The sequence below is a fragment of the Anomalospiza imberbis genome, chromosome 3 (assembly GCF_031753505.1).
Source record: "Anomalospiza imberbis isolate Cuckoo-Finch-1a 21T00152 chromosome 3, ASM3175350v1, whole genome shotgun sequence".
In the NCBI taxonomy this organism is placed as follows: domain Eukaryota; kingdom Metazoa; phylum Chordata; class Aves; order Passeriformes; family Viduidae; genus Anomalospiza; species Anomalospiza imberbis.
In genome coordinates this window covers 110,420,468-110,438,963 of record NC_089683.1, presented here as the reverse complement: position 1 = coordinate 110,438,963, position 18,496 = coordinate 110,420,468, and the positions used below count along the sequence as shown (strand labels likewise).

The window sequence follows — 18,496 nt, the reverse complement described above, 5'->3', positions numbered from 1 at the left end:
AACTAACTGCAGAGGTGACAACTACATGGAATTCCAGCAGATTCCAGCTCTAAGCCCAAACTATACCCCTTATGGCTGCACCATTTTAAACAGGTTGCATAAAACACCGGTCACTCCTCTCACCATCTTTCCCCTCTGTTGAGCTGATCTGGTTTCACGGAGGCTGAACACATTCCCACACACAGAAATCTCTCTCCACACTCCTGGCTTGGAGTCTTCTGTGAATCCATTACGAGGATGCATAACAAGAACTCCATTTGTTGTTAGTCCATCCATTTGCCCATCTGATGTTTTCCACTTTGCAGCTTTCTCCTAAAAGAAATTACACCAATGAGAACCTTTAATTTGGCTGGAGTTATGTATTAGTTTAAAAAATAAGCCTGCACTGAACTTTTAGTGGAAAAAAGAAAAAGAATTCCCTTACCCCAAGAAAAATGTTTTTTGAGGAGTCAAATCCTGCAGCATATATTCTTGCTGTAAAGGGAGGGTTACGTTCACATATGATTCTGCAGGCAAACCTTGAAATTGTGCTCTGCACAGACTGTGTATCCGAATTACTCTGACTCCCAGGAACTGTATCTGTTACTACAAAGTCTATAGGACTCTCTGTTGACCGACCAATCTGGAAAAGCATTGAAAAAAAAATGGTCAGAAGTTTGTCTTTGGGTCTAGGACTATTCAAATTGAAAGCAATTAAAAGCAAGATACAAAAATCATGACATTACAGTTTAAAGCATTCCTGTCCACCAGTCTATCAATTTAGGTTTCTAAAGCCTCATCTGAATTGATGAATTTTTCTGCCTCCAAATGATCAAAGTTATTCTGAAAGCTGGGCACAGCCAAATGAAAGAAAGAGAAATAAAATGATGTAATTAAGTCAGTTCCGAGATGATTTCCCATTGAAGGCCTTTTCATCAGAGAGGTTGCACTCAGGTCAGGCAGACCAGCTGCAGGAGCACCAAAACAGCCAGGGAACAGCAGTTAGAGGGGAGAAGAGTGACATGCAGTCGCTTTGTATGCCCCGAACATTCTGAACAGTGCCAGACTAAGTCAAGGTATAGATGTATGAAAACCAGATTATGTGAACTGTCTCTTCAGCTCTGGTGGGTACTGAGAAGCAGCAAACCTTTTGTGAAAGACCAGGGACCAGGTGGTTGTGGCAGAGAGGGGCTACATTTACACACTCAGAACATGAGAGTGTAACATCTGACTACAATCAGGTTTTGCTAGTAGCTGTGCCTCCTTTTCTGGCTGCAGGGAACTGTGAGTCTTGCAGTTCCACACTGCAAAAACTGTACTGAGTTTGATAAAACTGCATAGGTATCCCTGCTTTTCCAGTCAACTCATCTTGTACTTTTCCTTGCAAAGAGGAAAAGTAATAACCCTTTCCCAAACATCCATATAGCTGGGTTTAAAGCCCCCTTACACACTACTACTCACTCACTTCCAGAGCTCTCAGGCTCTTTGAAAATAGGTGATTATATTAAGACCGATTAACTGCTGAGCAAGAGACCCAAAAGCTTGAGGTGCTTTTTGGTGAGGGCTGGAGAGCTTTCATGAGACTAAAACTGCTTTGTCAGAATCTATTTTTCTACTGCTTCTTAGGCAGGATAACCCATGAGTACACGAGGGCTGCCAGGAGCAATTTCAGAGCAGCACACATGCCAGAGCATGCCTGAAGAGAGAACACTCACACCAGCAATAGCTTATGCTGCACTGATTTCATTACACTCCTTTTGCTCTGTTGTATTTGCAGTTGCAAAGCAGCTTCCTCCACCACTTCCCAGCACCTCCCACCTCCTTAGATCCTGCAGTGGCGTCACAGCTAAATGCTGTGACAGCAAAACTCCTTGCCATAAACTAGTGGCAACAACGAGGGGGAAAAAAAAAGCTACACAAGATCACAGTGTGGGAATCAGAGAGAACAAAGCACACGTTAAAAAGAACCCCAAAACAAACCCCTTCCTTTTGAGAAAAACAGGAAACAATTAAAAGATATGAGGGCACACCACAGCTGCAGATGTGTTTGTGGTCCCTTCTCATACACACAGGAACTGCAGCAAAGTTGTTTTGAACAGGCAGGATCAGCACTGAGGCTCCTCTCTTCACATCTCCCAGTGCTTTAGACATTTCTGGGTTTTCTTAAAGAAGTTCAGAGTATTTTTCATATTAGTTGTGCCAAAAGCTTTCCTGTGTTTCCACACTGTATTTCTTCTACCCTGTCTCCAACTGGCTGATCCCAAATCCCTTTGTAAATGCCAGAAGCAAAGTTCCAAGTGCTTGAAGAGAAAGGTGCCCTTTATTCTTCATTTTGCAAGGAGGGACTAGGAGACAGATTATGTGACTTGCAGACCAGCAAACAAAGGCAAAACCATACTCTTGTGCATTAGTCACAAAACCCCCCAACTTTCACCTTTGCCCAAGTCTAAAAGAGATGTACAGACACACAGCCTTGTTCACAGGATGGCCTTGGGAATGAACTGAATTAAATTGCTCTGAATGGTGAGTGCAGAAACTGACAAACTTTTGGGTCTGAGGGAAAAAGCCTGCTGAGAGGATGCCTTGTTTGAAACTACCAAAAAAGAGAACACATGTACACGTTAACTTCACGTACCTGGAACATATCTGTGTTGCTGTCATGAGTATATTCAACCACTACTGTCTGGGCTCGAGACAAAGTGTAAGATATGCTGTGTTGGTCCTTATTACTTATTGCCTAGGGAAAAAGGCCAAATATTATTGAACCAGTGCACAATAATTCTACAGAATACAGTAGCAAAGCAGACAATATTTATATATAACATCAGACTCTTCTGCTAATTAAGGCAGATGGTTGTTAATGACACACCTGCAGTTAAACTTCACAAAACCCAGTCCTGGCCACTAAAAAAAAGCTGCAGGATTGATTCAGCAACAGACCAAACTGGTCTCTTCACCACATGCTGCAACTAAACAAACATAACCAGGGTATATCATTAGTCATGTTTTGTGTTAAAGCAACACTGGCCTGAACACAAAAGGACAAAACAACCAAATGCAAAGGCTAAAACCTTCATGGCCATCTCAGAGTGAACTTGGCCAACAGCAAAGTGAGGACAAAAACTTAGGGACTTCATTCTAAAACCAGGATTTGAGTTAATACTAAAATCAGTAATGACTGATTTAAGATATATAGATAAAGTGGTGGCAAATAGGGTGAAATGGAGAAACTCAACATAGGTTGCAGAAGTTGCAGCAAAGGTTTCAGTTTGTTAGTCTAGATATTCATTCTGCAATTACCTACTAGGGAATTAACCAACACTTCTAAAAGTGCTGCTAAACAGCACTTAGCAGACCATAAAGAATTTGCAAAAAGAAATGTTATTTTCACAGATCTAATATAAATGTAGCTCTACTACAAGAATGTTGGTAGAAAAATGCTTCTGATTTCAGAACACTTTATACCATTCCCTGAATTTAGGGTCAAGATATTCTGGGAGTGAAACACTTAACACTACTATGTTTGTTTAAAGGCCTGATCTTGTCACTGGCAGTTTCTAAACAACCACTAAGCTTACTTAAATGCCATAGTTTTAGTAGAAATGCTCCATTAGTTATTGAACACAATTGTACACACACTTGAATAGCCACAATATTTCATGTTAATACCTTAGCCATGATGTGTTAGTTTTCACATGAAACACAGATCAACTTTGGGGTCTAAGTCCTTCCTTTTCTGCTTCTTAATGGGAACTCTGATTACAAGCCCTATGAAACCTACCCTGCAAAACCCACCTGTCCTGACCCCTGGGGAACTCCTACCCACTGGATGGAGCACCAAGTGCACGTGGAGCTTTGGCAAAGGATCATTTACAAGTCAGCTGCACAAAGTTAATCCTAAAGCAGAGTGAGTACAAAACCACAAAGTCTGGAACAGATGTCTGTAGTGAGTTTGGAAGAAAAACAAAACATAAAGCTTTTTATATGACTAGCCTGTGCCCAGAACATTCACGCTTCAAAACTATTTTTTTTTCCTGGCCATGGCAAGGACTATGCACCAAATCTTCTCTGCTGAATTGTTTCTTGCTAACCCTGACAGGTACTAAAAAACTTTGGCTAAACACAAACCATTCTTTTCACAGTCAGATATTTATGGTGTTTAAATCATTTCCTAACAGCTCTTTATATGGCACAAGGAGAAATCAGACAGACTTGAAGGGAGAAATGGAGCTTACCTTTGCTGCTTGAGGGGTACAGGCAATGTGCACAGTGCTGGGTTTCACCCCATTTGCCTTGGGCCTTTTAAATAAAGCAAACCTACTTTTCCTTCTTCCTCTATCTCCATTTGGGAGAGACCCATTGTACCTATCAAAAAGCACAGAAATAGAACAAAGCCCATCATTCCTGTATTACTTCATTTCTCGTGAGAAAAAAGGCCCACAAGAATTTTCATTCTAAGCACCAAGTATTCTGAAGTAGCAGTGTTACTAATTACACATTTTCAATTAATCTCATTTAAATCCAAGAATTGATTAACACAGTACTGAAACATGCCCACAGGATTACAGCATAGGAAACTCTCAGACTCTTACACACAAACACTTACCCCAATACAATCAATTCACCATATTTGACTGGTGCTTTTGAAGGATGATTTTCTTGGTCAGGAGAAAACATGAGCTTAGCTAATGACTTCTCAAACTTCAGGTCTCTGATCAGGAGTTGTGGCACACTTTTTTCATTATTTCCTGTAAAAATAAAACCAAAATTAAGTGTAAGAGAAAATATTCTACTCCAGTTACACAAACTTGCACACTAATCTGATACTGCAAGTACAATATTTTGTGTTTTCCATGTTTTAATTTTGCCCAAAATAATTTTTAAAAGCATATATATAAAACCACAGGAATTAAGGTTGAATTGCCTTGAAGAAGTGCCAGATCACCAAAAAAATGCATTTAGTAAATTCCACTATGGCCTTAAAACATCCACACGTGTTTTCCTCCATGTTAGTTTTTAGAATAAATGATACATAGCTTCATTTATTTTATTTCATTCAGCTGTTGAGAAAGAGCAAAACAGGCATTAAAATTAAAGAAAAAAAACACAAGCCAGACAAACCATTAGCTAGACAGGCAAAAGTTTTCATGGGAAAGTCTAATTCAGAGCTTTCTAAGAAGTTTCTGGATTTGCAGATGGAAGGAAGTTGTAGGACAATTTGATATCAAGCCTACCATAAAAGTTTAGGGTGTGCAATGTGATCTCTCATGTTTAGCCAGAGACAGAAGTGACATAAACATCTGTTCGAAGGAGGTTTCCTGAGGGAATTCCATGTAACTCCTAATGAAAACAGTCCTGAAGTACTTTTTTTACTCAGACTTCTGCTTTGAGGAACAGTTCATATTGTATTTTTTACAGCTTCTCATTAGTAGCATTTCCAGACACTTTTTGACCCATGCAGCTCATCTCTGACCTTCCTCTAGAGAAAGCCTACCCAGCAGAGCACTTGCTTGATAAAGAATAAGGCTGATGAGAGCCTCTTTGAGGCTTTTTTTAACAGAACTAAGAACATTCCTTTGGTCCTTCCAGGTGAGTTTTCATACCAACTCAAAGAGCTGCTAATGTTTTTTAGTACTGATGGTTAACATTCTGCCTTCGTGCAAATGCACTTTTTGACCCACACAGCACTTTTTGAATCCTGTCATCAACTCTGACCACAACTACAGTGCTGTATCTCCACTTTCTTCTACCTTGGCTAGACCATGGTTATTAGCAGAAAAGTTGTCATCATGCAGATTTTATCTACCCCCACAGTATGTCGTAAGAACAGAGAAAAAGATGTGGCAGTGTTTGACAGCCTGCTCACATTGGTTCAGAAGCTGATGCAAAGATCCCTTTACTGACCTTATCTCTCCCAGTCTTTGCTCCTTCACAGAGAAGCTTGGCCTTCAACATGCTTTCTCAAATCTATGAGCTCCTATTTAGCATGCACACGTTGATTGCCATCAGCAATCAGCTCACAGTACTCTAAAAACTCAAGTTTGCTCCTTCATGCTATTCCACATATTTGGGAGGGCTTCTCACTAATACAGGTGAAGACATCACACTATCCTCAAAGCATTTGCTATGATGCCTGCAGAACATAACCAGGAGAATAAAGAGAAATCTTTATTTTCTCCTTTCATTTCTCATTATTTTCCAAATCTCTTCTTTTTTTCAAGTGCAGGTACTGTAGATTTCATAGTGCTTGAAACAAGCAAACTGCAGCCTTTGTGCTTAGCACACACAACATTACAATATTGTAATAATATTACAATATTATCACAACAGTACCCGGACCCACTGAGAGATGAGTGCATTGCAATGAACCTGATTTGCACAACACTGCTATGAAGTGTCTGTGTCCCATCTCCAGAACAGTGACACCAAGCTATTTCTGCTGCCTGGGAAGCAGCTGTCCTGGTTCAAGCCTTAGGGTACCCATCACTCAGCTGGTGCTGAAAGTGCATTTTACTGATCCAGCAGTCTCCCTCTGTCACACAGGAACAGTGGCAATGGCACAGGAGAGTCAAAGAATACAGTTTGCTCAAAGCCTTTCTGGATTGCTGACCCAAGTGCAGCAGTAACTCCCCTGGGATTGTGAGGTCACTCACTGTTGTAGGCTTCGCCTTTGGAATTCTAAAATGAAGACATTAAAGCAAACTTATCACATGAAAATGTGACTTTATACGATGCTAGTAGTCACAACACATTGAAGTGGAGATTGCCCCATTTGATAAAGAGAACCCCACAACATTAACTTTGTTCACAATTCTCATGTCTTCCAGGGCCCTCCTTACCTCCTGGCATCACACCCCACTTTGGAGCACCACACTGGAGCTATGTGCCTGTTAACACACCTCAGGGCTGCTTTTCTGACCGTAATACTGAACTATATAGATCCCAGTGTTTAATAGTGCTCAGTTCTTTAGACACATTTCCCTTCTGAAGTATTTCTACTTATGAAATGAGTATAAATCTTCATTATTTATTTGTATGTAAAAATAAAGATATATTTTCTATGCAGTATTTTTACAATCAACTGCAGCATTTCTTGTTTTAAGATCTTGCATTATACTTGCTTGTACAGGTGTCTTCTGGAAGAGCTCATCCTCTCATCTCCTCCTCACATGATTCACCGATTTTCTGCTTGAATATTGATCTCCTCAACAGCCTCTCCCCTGCAATCCAGTCTTCTTCACACACAACTAATTTCATCTTGGCCAACAGTTGCCCTCTGCCTTCACATTTAACAACTCACAAGAAATATTGCCATGAAACTACAGGAAACAGCATAGAACTAGGAAACACCATGCCACAGTAAGCAAAGATTTAAGTAGTATAACCCCAGATTAGTGTTAAAGAGCTAATCCTTCCACTCAGAGAAAGTGGGAAGGCAAACATTTAAAATAACTTTAGCCATTAGTACAAGAGCAGGCTTGGTACAGCTTCTCCTCTTCTTCTGTTCATCCAAGGGAACAATTTTAATGGAAAACTAAAAAAATACATGTCTCAATCTGAGTCAGCTTCAAAGCCTCATGAAAATAACAAGTGAACAGTTAAAGGAGACTCTAGTGTGTTACCTGCATGACTGACCAAAGAACTGTGCAGAAACTGTAAAAGGGGTCAGCAGTTCCCAGGGACAGACTTCAGCAATACAAGGAGTTATACAGAAAATCTCAGTACAAGGAAAGTTGTCCCACATCTATTGCTCAGTTCCTCCTTAAAACATTTTCTTTTGCTTTACATTTAAAGAAATCCACTCAAGTTTATTTTGCACATGATGGAAATCCACTTCTTACTAACTTAAGGAAGGTTGGAGCATTAGAAATCTAGAGCTATCATTAATAACACAGCTTGCTCATCCCCTTTCAAAAGTCTGGCTGAAATGTTTGAACTTCATTTTTCTTCAAATGCATCTCAGAACCTTTATGAGCTTCACACACCACTTTCACAGCTACTACACCCCCAGATTACTTCAACTCAAGCACATACGAGATTCAGTACTCCTAAAAAAATAATCAGTCCAACATACACACTACTTCTCATCCAATGTGATTGGTCTGGTGCACTGTAACCAAAAGGAAAATATTTTTGTTCCCTTAAATAACAAAGATCAATTATATCCTTCCAGTGAGGTCCAAGGGAAATTTCATGTCTGCGAATAAAACTCAAGTGCTGTCCCACTGGAGATGAATCTGATCTGCCATGGGAAAACATCTCCACTCCTGAAATAGAGCAGGCTTATGAACCATTTAAAGCTGAGTGAAGAACTTACTTGAAGGAAAACTGTTGAGTAGAAGAAAAGGATCCAATAAAATATATAATGGGCCTTCTCTTGTAGTATAACCTAACCAGTTTTTATTCCTAGAATACTACTTTTCTTCAAAAAGTTAGGAAAGGCTAATTTAAAAGACAACTTGGCTCTGAAGGGCCAGTATATAGCTGAGGACCAACTGTTTGAATAAAATACACACAAATTACATTTTTGCTGCTTCTTGCAGCAGCATTTCCACATCAGTGGAACAGGCTTCATTGGAGCAAGCTCTGAACAGACTCTTCTAAACTTCTCCAAGAACATTCAACACTGATAAGGAATAAGATGTCGATTACAAGATTCCATCTCATCCAGTGTTCTTCCAAAATCATAGAACTGACAGAAGCAAACATTTCATGTCAAGATCTCTGATTCTGCCAAAGAGAGGAGACTGAAGCCCGAAAATGCTTACCTTTCACAGTCCTGTATTATGCAATTGAAAAGATTTTGAGAGTAAAGCAACTTGCATGGCCAAAGGCAAGCACAACCGTTTGCAGTCAGCCCCAGACCACAACGGGCACCAGTTAAAATCCTTCAGTATCAAAAATAGGAAACTGGAACGGGAAAAACTCATGAACAGGTAATATTTTTATTCTCAACACTGGTTCCTCTGGGGGCAGCAGAAAGTTCAATGCTCAATACTATCACATGCAACTGTTTTGAAGGACTGCAAAGTGACAACAACTGAACTGAGAAAAGCATTTAAAATCTATTTGAGGAAGGTGAATCTGGTTTCTGACAAGCCTTCTTGCTCTCTAGTACTCACTGAAGCCACAGAAGGCAAAGACTGCCATAGCTGAGAAAGCAAGACACAGATTTCTGACTCCATTCCAGGAGAAGGAAGTCATATCATAGTCTCTCATGCAAACATTGCTCCCTGCATCCAGGCTATCCCCTGCGATATCATCCCAAATGATGCTTCAGAGTAGGTGAGGTTAAGAGCTCTCTTTCATTGAGCACATCATTTTCCGTGGGGGACAGAGACAGATGAATTTAGGCTGGTTTTGAACTATCAGCTCTAGCTTAACCAGTCATTTGCAACCATTCAGCTGCCTTTCCAGGTCACAAGACTCACTCACAACTAGTCTTTAGCTGCTTCACATGTTGTTTGCAGTAAGGCACGGCACCTTGTGAATTAAATTTGCTATTTTGTAGACCAAGTACAGCTTCTGGAATTGCAGCAATAGCAGCAGTATGTTAATGGTTAAAATGGGGTGGGGGAGGGGAGAACATAAATTCAATGAGCCCAGGCAGAGATTCATTAAACACTCCGCTGAAAGCTAAAAATACTAGAATAAAAGTCTCTTTGTAATAAATTACCATCATTTTCTAAACACAGAGCCAGCATTATAGGCTGCTAGCAACCGTAGCTAGTGCCAGACTAGCCCTTTTCTAAAATACTGCATAGAAAACCACTTTCACAGTATAGAAAGAAGTCCTCTGTCAACGAATATATTTAAAAAAATACGCTGATTCAGATGCAAAAAATGGGAATTTTCCCCTCCCTTTTTATAATATTACATTTATGTTCTATATCTACATATTTTAAGGTTTGGCTTTTTTTTCTTCTTTGCTTTTAGAAATAAAGCACAAGACATTTTATCGATTGATGTTTTTATTTTTTTACTATTCACAGTTCTGCACTGACTACCCTTGCAATCCTCACACACAGCTCTTCCCTGAGCAATTCTTTGCTAAACCAGAGGGAATAGGGACAAAATGGAATCTTGTCCTTTTGCAGTGGCAGAACAAGAGGCAACAAACAAGCTCCAACACAGAAAATCCTGATTAGCTATTATGGGAGGGGAAAACTCTCAATCCACACAGCCTATGAGACCTCCATCCCTGGAGATCAGCCGCATGCCGCATGTGGCCCTGAACAGCCTGATCAAAGGCAGTCCAGTCCCATTTTGAGTCCAGGGACTGAAGCAGACAACCTCCCAACCTCAATTATTCCAGGAACACAATTCATTTTAGGAAGCCTACACAATTCTATCAAGCAACTGGAATATGCACCTGAAGTGCACTTTTGACCAGCTAGACATAAATTATAAGTAACTCCATTACCAATGAAACAAGATTTTGTCCTTATCCCTCAAGATTTACACATTAGCATCTAAGCTTTATTTGGATGTAAAACCCCATACTTCAAACAAACAATTCACAATGAATAGTGTGACAACACCTGAGAATACACAAGTAGGATCCAAGTTTGCCAATATCCACTTACACATTTAAGCTCTTTATCACTCCAGTTTCCACTAGGCAAGTCTCCTGTGACTGCAAGATCAGAAACCAAAACCCTCTGAATACATGTACAGTATTTCAGCACTGCATATTCTCTTCTATGGTTACATCTCACCACTTCAAAGGAAAATATATTGATTTTCAGATTTAAACTACTAGAATACTAAAGTTAAAAGTCACTGAGAGACAAGCAAGCTGTACAGAATACTAGTCTCTCAGGATGTAGATATTTGCAAGCATTGAAGGAGGAGGCAATAAGTGATCAGAGAAAAAAAAGAAAAAAAAAAAAGAAAGAACTTAACAAGCAAAACCAACAAACCAAAAAAAAAAAAAAAAAAAACAAAAAAAAAAAAAAAACAAAAAAAAAACAAAAAAAACACCACAAAACCCAACCCCCCCCCCCCCACAAAAGCCATCCAACCAAAATCTCACAGTAATTCCCAGCAGCAGACTGACTGCTTGCTTGAGTTTGTGTTCCCACCAAGCCCAACTTGGTGACAATATCAATAATGTTACTGATCTCCACTGGTGCAAGCAACAAGGAATCAGGTCCTTGCATCACTATGTTTCTGAAAGCTGAGGCAAAGGTTGAGAAATCACTTTCTTCTACGTGATGGGAGAAGTAATGTTCACCACTGGGAAGTTATTCTCCTTTAACTGTTTTTCCTATAAATAGTTTTGTAAGCTTGTATTAAAATAGTTTTTACTGAAGTGATCACTGGGTAAAAAGAACATGTGTTTATCTACCAGTTTTAACACTTCTCCCAGTTTCCAGTTAAAAACAAACTCACGTTTCCTTCCCACACACACCTGCAATTTTACCATCAGCAGGTTTTAGACTCCACTTTTAAGATTAGCCACATTTTGTGTACAGCTTGCGTTCTTCACTATAGGTGCACGGGGAAGGGGTATAGTGATGCATCTGTTAGTGCAATTTAAATGCCTATCACTTTACATCAATAGCCATACACTACCCTTGTAAGGAAGGTAAATTAATTTTCTTATTTCTAGAAAAGGGAGTTTTTCAGCATCAAAATCCACAAGAAGAAGCCTTGGAGCGTGGAGTATCAGTCCAGCCTTTTCCTTTAGTATGGCTTAATATTTCCTTAGTCTATACTGTAAACCTTTTCTTTTGTAACTCAGAATAAGCTTAGTCATCCACTATACACACAAAAGTGTCTTATGATATGAAAGCAAGACAAAAACAAGATCTCAAAAACAAGGCAATGAGGCCAAGCTCTGAAATGAGCAAGCAGCTAATCCTGCACAGGACATCAAGGATCAGCAGCTATCTACTACCATGCCTTGAGAACATCTGTAAAATCTCAGTAGAGGAGCTTTTCATTGTCACAAACAGAATGAAAGCATCTTTTTACCATGGACACCTGCCACTAGTGGGCTGGTCATCTAAGTCATGTGAGTCAGAGCACATACACACACACAAACCCATTGTCTGTGGACACTCAAAGGGGCATTAACTTGATAGACAAGAGAAAACCTACTGTTTTGCTCTAAGGCCACAGCTAATTTTGTCCAATGTAAGAAACAGCAGTTTTGGTTGAATTGGCATCTAGAATTCTGCTTCAGGTTCTGTTCCAGCCTCAGAAGCAGGTCTGAGAAGCTCTCAGCAATTTCAGCAAAGACAGCAACAGCACCTTGAGGACAAGCAACCTTGCTCAATGAACAAGGGAAGTGTTTTAGAATGAGACTTCTATTATAGGCACCTATAAGAAAGTCTGTACTTTACGATAGTACTCAAAAATAGCATTCCTCTTCGGAAGACTGAAAAAACCCATCTAAGCACAGGGGTCTGATTTCAGTCAGACCTCAGCTAACTTCAGTTCCCTTATTCTGAACTGCCATTGATGACATGAGAATGTGGTTGGGTGTATTAAACCTGAAAGATTTATGTAATCAATAATGATCCACTCCAACAGACTGACAAAAATAAATTCTGAAAATATTCCCTTAAAAAAAGAAATAGTCCAGAATTTTTTTTTCAGTTATGAAAAGTAACAGCTGATCCTCCCCTGAGGAAACCACGATAACCTCCTACGGGTTACAAATGATGTAATTCAGACTGCGTGTGGGAAGCCAAAAACATTTGTCTTTTAGCACAAGTTGTCTATTTTAAAGCTGTCACTGCAATATTATCTGTATCCTTAATTAGCTGAGAAAGTTCTTCACCAGTTAAGGTGCTCCATTTACCTGCAGCCTGAACCCCCTTGTCCCTTTCGGATACAGCGGTGACAACGCGTGGAGCCGTGCACGGGGTTCAGACCCTCTGGAGCGAGGGCCAAACACCACAGCTTGTCCTTGTTCCATCAGCTGAACTACCTGCCAGTTACTCACACAAGCTACTACAGAAGATTAATTTGCAGCTTTCTCTTTAACTGCACTTACATTTTGCCTGTTAGTACAAACTATGCTGAAAAATATGTAGTTTTGATTTTATTTTCATTTCACTCAGATTATCAAAAGAAATTTATTTGTAACCTCTAACCTGTATGAAAAAGCCATAAAATAATACTACATAGAGAAATGCTAGGAGAACATCAGGTGTTCATTAGCCATAGTATACCTATTTGCATCTTCAGATACAAATATGTATGCCTTGCATACAAACAGAAAAGAAAAAAACTTTGTACAATACTAGCATAGAAGTATAGTTCTGCTGCAGAGAGCTCTACAGTTAGAAACCTTTAACATTATCCTTCTCCACTGCTTCAGACTAATTACACAGTATTACCTCAAGGAAAACAAAAAGGCAGTCCCAACTTTCACTGAGAGTCAGCCACAAGAGTAAAAATTCCTAAGAGCTTAGACCAAAGCAGAGGCATCTTATTCTTTCACAAAGCAATAGAGCTTTTCAAGTCCAGGAAAATCCACTGTCTGTTGCACCTGTACTGGAATACATGGCTGAGGAGCCTGGGCTTGCAAAAAACCACAATGACTTCTTGTTCTACATGCCCAAACATCACAGTTTTGCTTTTTATGAGCCTCTGACTTCCTGATAAGGCAGTTCATGTACCCAAGTATCTGCTAAATAGCTGTTTGTATTACATACTGTTTTTCACATAGCAAACTATATCATCTTACAAAAATAGGACTTACAGGTACATTTAAAGCCTTTTTCTTGGTTTAGACATCAGAAATATTCAACAGCTCCATGAGAAATTACCCTTGGTACGATTTTGTTAAGTAATGGCAGTTTTAAGGCACCTTGTTCTACACCCTAAAAATGAGAAGTGACTGACACTTATGATCAAACAGCACTTACTAAGCTGTGCTCTTTGAATGTCTCTGCCTCTTTGAGGTGGAAGGGGAGCCTGCAGACACACTGCCTGCTCTCAGATTTCCTTTCCACCGCATCACTGAAAACCACTGCAACTGAGGAGACTTTCAGAAGAGAGACTGAAACAATACCACAGTAAAAGGGAAAAGTGATGGCATGCAGAGCACTTACCAGGATATTTGTGTCCTTGCAGTATTCCTACACAGTGGAGAAGAAAAAACCCAGCCCTTCGATCTTGTTAATCCACCAACTCCTTTAAACCCCCAGCAACTGCCAGACTGAGTGACTGTTCTATGTGCTTTTACTTCAGCCGTGGGAAGCGCCTCCTGCCTCAAGAGGGGCCGGCTCTGCCTTGCGTAAGCTGGGTAAACACCACGGCACCACACAGCATTGGCTGGAGGCAGAACCGGCATCCTGCTCCTGCTCCATCAATTCATCCATCCCTGGCCCCAAAAAGGAAAAAAGGAAGCAGAGGGTGTGTTGAGAACAATACTGCAGCCCAATTGCCTGGCAGCTCTGCGGATGAGGTTCTCAGAGAAACACTGATTTATTTCCTTCTCTTACATAACTGTACCCATGCAAGCTATGCCTTTTCTTCTTTTTTTTAAAACCATAATTTATTAGCCCAGCTAGCTTTCCTCACCTCCCACACAAAGAGTAATTTCTTAATACACTGAGAATTATACCAGCAGAAACTCTTCAGGCATTGCTATCTCTGTTTTCACTAATACTGTAGAACTGGACACATGACACCTCTGCAGATGCCACCTGTGTGTACTGGACTGTCACGGCCAATGATTCTAAAACAGCTCAATCCTGTAGGATGCACATTTAGAAAGGCAAATCTGCATGTGCCAGACCAGGTTATGAGCTCATTTCTCATTCCACCAACACCGAAATCACTGCATCAAGTCAGTGGGTGGGATAATTTAAATGTCTGAGCCATAGAGTGGTGATCAAGTTACCACAGCTTCCAAGTTACCTCGTGGAATTGCTCATGCAAATGCTGTGAGGCTGCTGCAATCACGATATGACACAGCAGCTTAACCTTTACATTGAGTTTTACATCGCAGCTCTAGTGGATGAAGAAGGGGTAGATGGTTACCCTGGCTCAGGCAATGTTGATAGAGCCTCACAATCCACATCTCCATGTTGTACATGTGACTGTTGCTGCTCCTGTTTCTGCTGCTCCCTCCTTGGCTTGCGACCTCAGTCTTTTAAACACAATTTTATGGACTGATCTGTCAATGTTTTAAAGTTGGTTTATCTGCTCTGTTATTTTTTTAACAGAACTCTTTCCCAGTTCACCTTACAGTATAGCCACTGGGTAACACTCAAACCTAAGAACTGTCAAAACAGCTTTTCTGTTCATATGCCATAACACAAGTTGCAGCTCCACAGAAGCCAGCTTCACTGCTGAGAACAAGGTGAATGCATCTGTGTTTTCTCTCTTCTCAACTCATACTCCATTGCATACTTTCCCCTAAGTAATACAGTACAGCTGTCCTGTTAGAGGATCTTGTCCCCTACCCAGAAAATATAGCTGCAGAACACCTTGTCATAGGTTATTCTGGATAATAAAATTATACATATGCTCCAAAGACACTTTTTTTCTTCCTACCACAGATTACTAAGCACAGAGATACCACTTTGCTCCACAGAAGTGGTTGACCCACAGCTGCTGAACACTGGAAAGTGCCTGGAGAAACACTGATGTACAGGTGCTCCCTTGTTTCCACTCTTCTGGTTGACAAAAAAACCACAGGACTGAACACTGCTCTGAAATGGAATGGTCATTATCACAGCTATCAGATTACTAAGCTGGCATGGGTCTAAGGGAAAAACCAAAACCACACACAAATCTCTAACTATTTCAACCCAAATAATTTTGCTTATCTGTTTGTGTGTTTATTCTGTAATCCCATTTTACCAATGCAAATGAGGGGATAGAGACCTCCTGCATCCATCTCAACAGAAACACCAGGGACTCATCAAGCCTGATCTTGAGATTTAGGTTGAATCCTCCTCCCTGCCAAAAAATCAACAGCCTCATGCCACTGGCACACAAGCCCAGCTTTTTCACTGGTAACGTGCAGATCCTTAAAATGGCAATTTTTACTGGGGTGGAGGAGTCACATCACCCCACTTCCCTCATCACTTTCAAGTATTTTCTGTTTCGTCCTAGCCTATACAAAGTTGGCAGCTTGAATGCTGTTTTAATCAGGACTAAGGGTTGCTTTTGTGATTTTGTTTCAAAAGAAAAAAAAAAAAGAAAACCACATCAGCACTGCATTAGTATCACTTAACACACAGATACAGCACCAAGAGTACAAAAGGTGTTCTGTATTCAGGTATTTAACCACAGTGATTAGTTACATTGGTATGACCACGTCTAAGCTGCATTACTTTTCTCACACAAGTTGCAAAACTTGAGTTATACTGTTTCAAAACATCCTGAAAAGCAGAACTTCAAGACTAATTTGCTTCTAGAACTCCTTTATTCCCAGACATTCTTTATTTTACAGATGAAGCAGTTCAGCATTCAGGTTAATAAGCTTGTAGATTACTTTATGCTGCAGCCACCTAAGAAGCAGCTGCAGGTGGATTTGCTTTCTACCACCCCAACCAGCCTCCCGCAGATAACAATCCTTACCTGCCTTCATATTAGTGACCCTCTGGAACAATCAGGCAACAACACACAATGTCCTTTTTATAGCTAATTATGCCCCATCTTAATCCAGGCTTTTTGAGGGTTTATTTTGCCCCTAGGCACACTTCTATGTGGCTGCCTCTGAATCTCACCCAACAGAGTTTGAACCACTTTGTCTCCCTGGCTGTGTTTACTCACAGCCATGCTCTACTCAGCTGTTCTTGCGTCAGCACTGCCCCTCACTTTTATGATGAGGAGGGTTTAATGATTTTCACGGCATCACAAGAACTACACCAGCCTTGAGGACTGGAATGAAATGCCTCCAGCATGCTGCGGCTAGGTGAGCTATCTGATTTCTCCTGGAGTACAGATACCATGCCAGACTAAAACAATGCAATCTGCAGCCCAAGATATCACTGCTAATTTCACGAAGTGAGGCTGAACTGCAGGGGAGGTTCTTTCTTTGAAGCTGTTAAGGAAATAAAGGGCTCTATCGTCATGTTCTTCTATCTGACTCACAAACAGATGCTGTACAGTTTGATACAATTACGTGATTTCACATGACATTCAACACGAGCTCTGAAGAGGAATGCATTTCTAGCTATTCCAGCTAAAATGACAGCCTTACACATAGGGGCAACGGGCAACACCATGGCCTCTAATGTCCAGACTGGCAAGAATGGCAAACTCTTCATACTGGAGTTATCCTTATCTGTATATTACTACAACGTTTCAAGACTGACATTCTAAACAACCCGTTGATAATTTTATTCAACAAAACAGGCAAGGAGTGGACTAAAAACCCCATGCAGCATAAGAGCTTGAAATGCCTGCACACAGGGTATATAAAAACAGAGACTGAAGGAAAGGAAACACTGAGAAAAGGGAGCAAAACACCTGGTGGAAGACCAGGACGTGTAATGATCCCACGGGGGAGGTGTATTTGTACACTCAATGCTGAATGTTGAACATACACTATACACAACCTGAACTCTGTTTTCCATGAAGTCAGGGGCTGAACTCTGATCAAAGCAAATGATATCCAAACAAGAAAAATATTTCATGTATTGTAAGGCATTAACACTGTTAGGGGGTTCCCAGAAGCCTAATCTCAGGTGCATGAGGGAAGAAGAAAGGGAAGATTACTGACTTACCAGCCTCATTAATCTTTTATTGTGTTACGTCACATGTAATCTCTGTGCAAGGAGTTCCCATGTCACGCTGCTAATAAAAAGTCATACTAGAGTGTTTTAAAGAGATTATAGAGGGGAGGACCAGCCTGAAGCCAAGAACATGCTATTTAGAGCATACAATAGAAATGCTAATCAAATAATCTGCAGGAAGAGGAGAAGGGAAGGAAATGACCTAATCCCCTGCACTACAGTGTGGTGGCTTCTGGCAAGAAGTAAGAAAGTTCTTACAAGGGCCAAGAAAACAAAGGTCCATTGTGATAGCTACAGCTTCCAGATAAGAACCCTTTTCTACATCTCAAGTTTCTGTGACATGAAGGGTGGCACAGAAGATGGCACTCTATGAACTCTTCTACACTGACCACTTCTGGAAGGGGTAGGAGATGTTAATTAGATTTGCAGGACAGCTGAGTAAAAGATCTAAACAGAACCTTGAATTCTTAAGGCACAACAAATTCTCCTTCAAACAGATTTGCCAACTCTAAAACTTTGCTCATGCAGCCATAGAGATCCTTAAGCAACTGTGGAGCAATTTGTGACTGAAGCAGCCTAGTTACAGAGTAGCAACAAGTTATCACCCTGCACAGAGGCATTTCCCACCACAGGAGTCACACTTTGCTATCAGACAAACCTGATGAGCATTTCTTATGAAGTCCTGTTCCACCCTTACATCTTTGTGTGCCTGTCCCTCAACTACACCAGGGAAGTCCTCCACAAGAGAAATGGCGCAATGAGCAATTCAACACAGCAACTGTTGCCCAAGTAAGACATTTGGGAAT

At 40.5% G+C, this 18,496-nt stretch overlaps 1 protein-coding gene across 5 annotated transcripts in view; it reads right to left on the bottom strand.

Moving 5' to 3' along the window:
- The window catches only part of PELI1 (pellino E3 ubiquitin protein ligase 1), a 43,010-nt gene that overhangs the window by 3,289 nt on the left and 21,225 nt on the right, over positions 1-18,496 (bottom strand). For 4 of the 5 annotated variants that reach the window (XM_068186390.1, XM_068186393.1, XM_068186391.1 and 1 more), the window contains exons 2-6: positions 4,586-4,727; positions 4,215-4,344; positions 2,615-2,716; positions 425-622; positions 124-312 (exon numbers count right to left, since the gene is read on the bottom strand). In XM_068186390.1, the coding sequence (XP_068042491.1) occupies positions 124-312; positions 425-622; positions 2,615-2,716; positions 4,215-4,344; positions 4,586-4,656 (690 nt within the window). In that variant the 5' untranslated portion in view covers positions 4,657-4,727. Of the gene's footprint in view, positions 1-123; positions 313-424; positions 623-2,614; positions 2,717-4,214; positions 4,345-4,585; positions 4,728-14,048; positions 14,190-18,496 lie in introns of those variants that run through there. The other variant, XM_068186392.1, reaches the window with a different exon arrangement.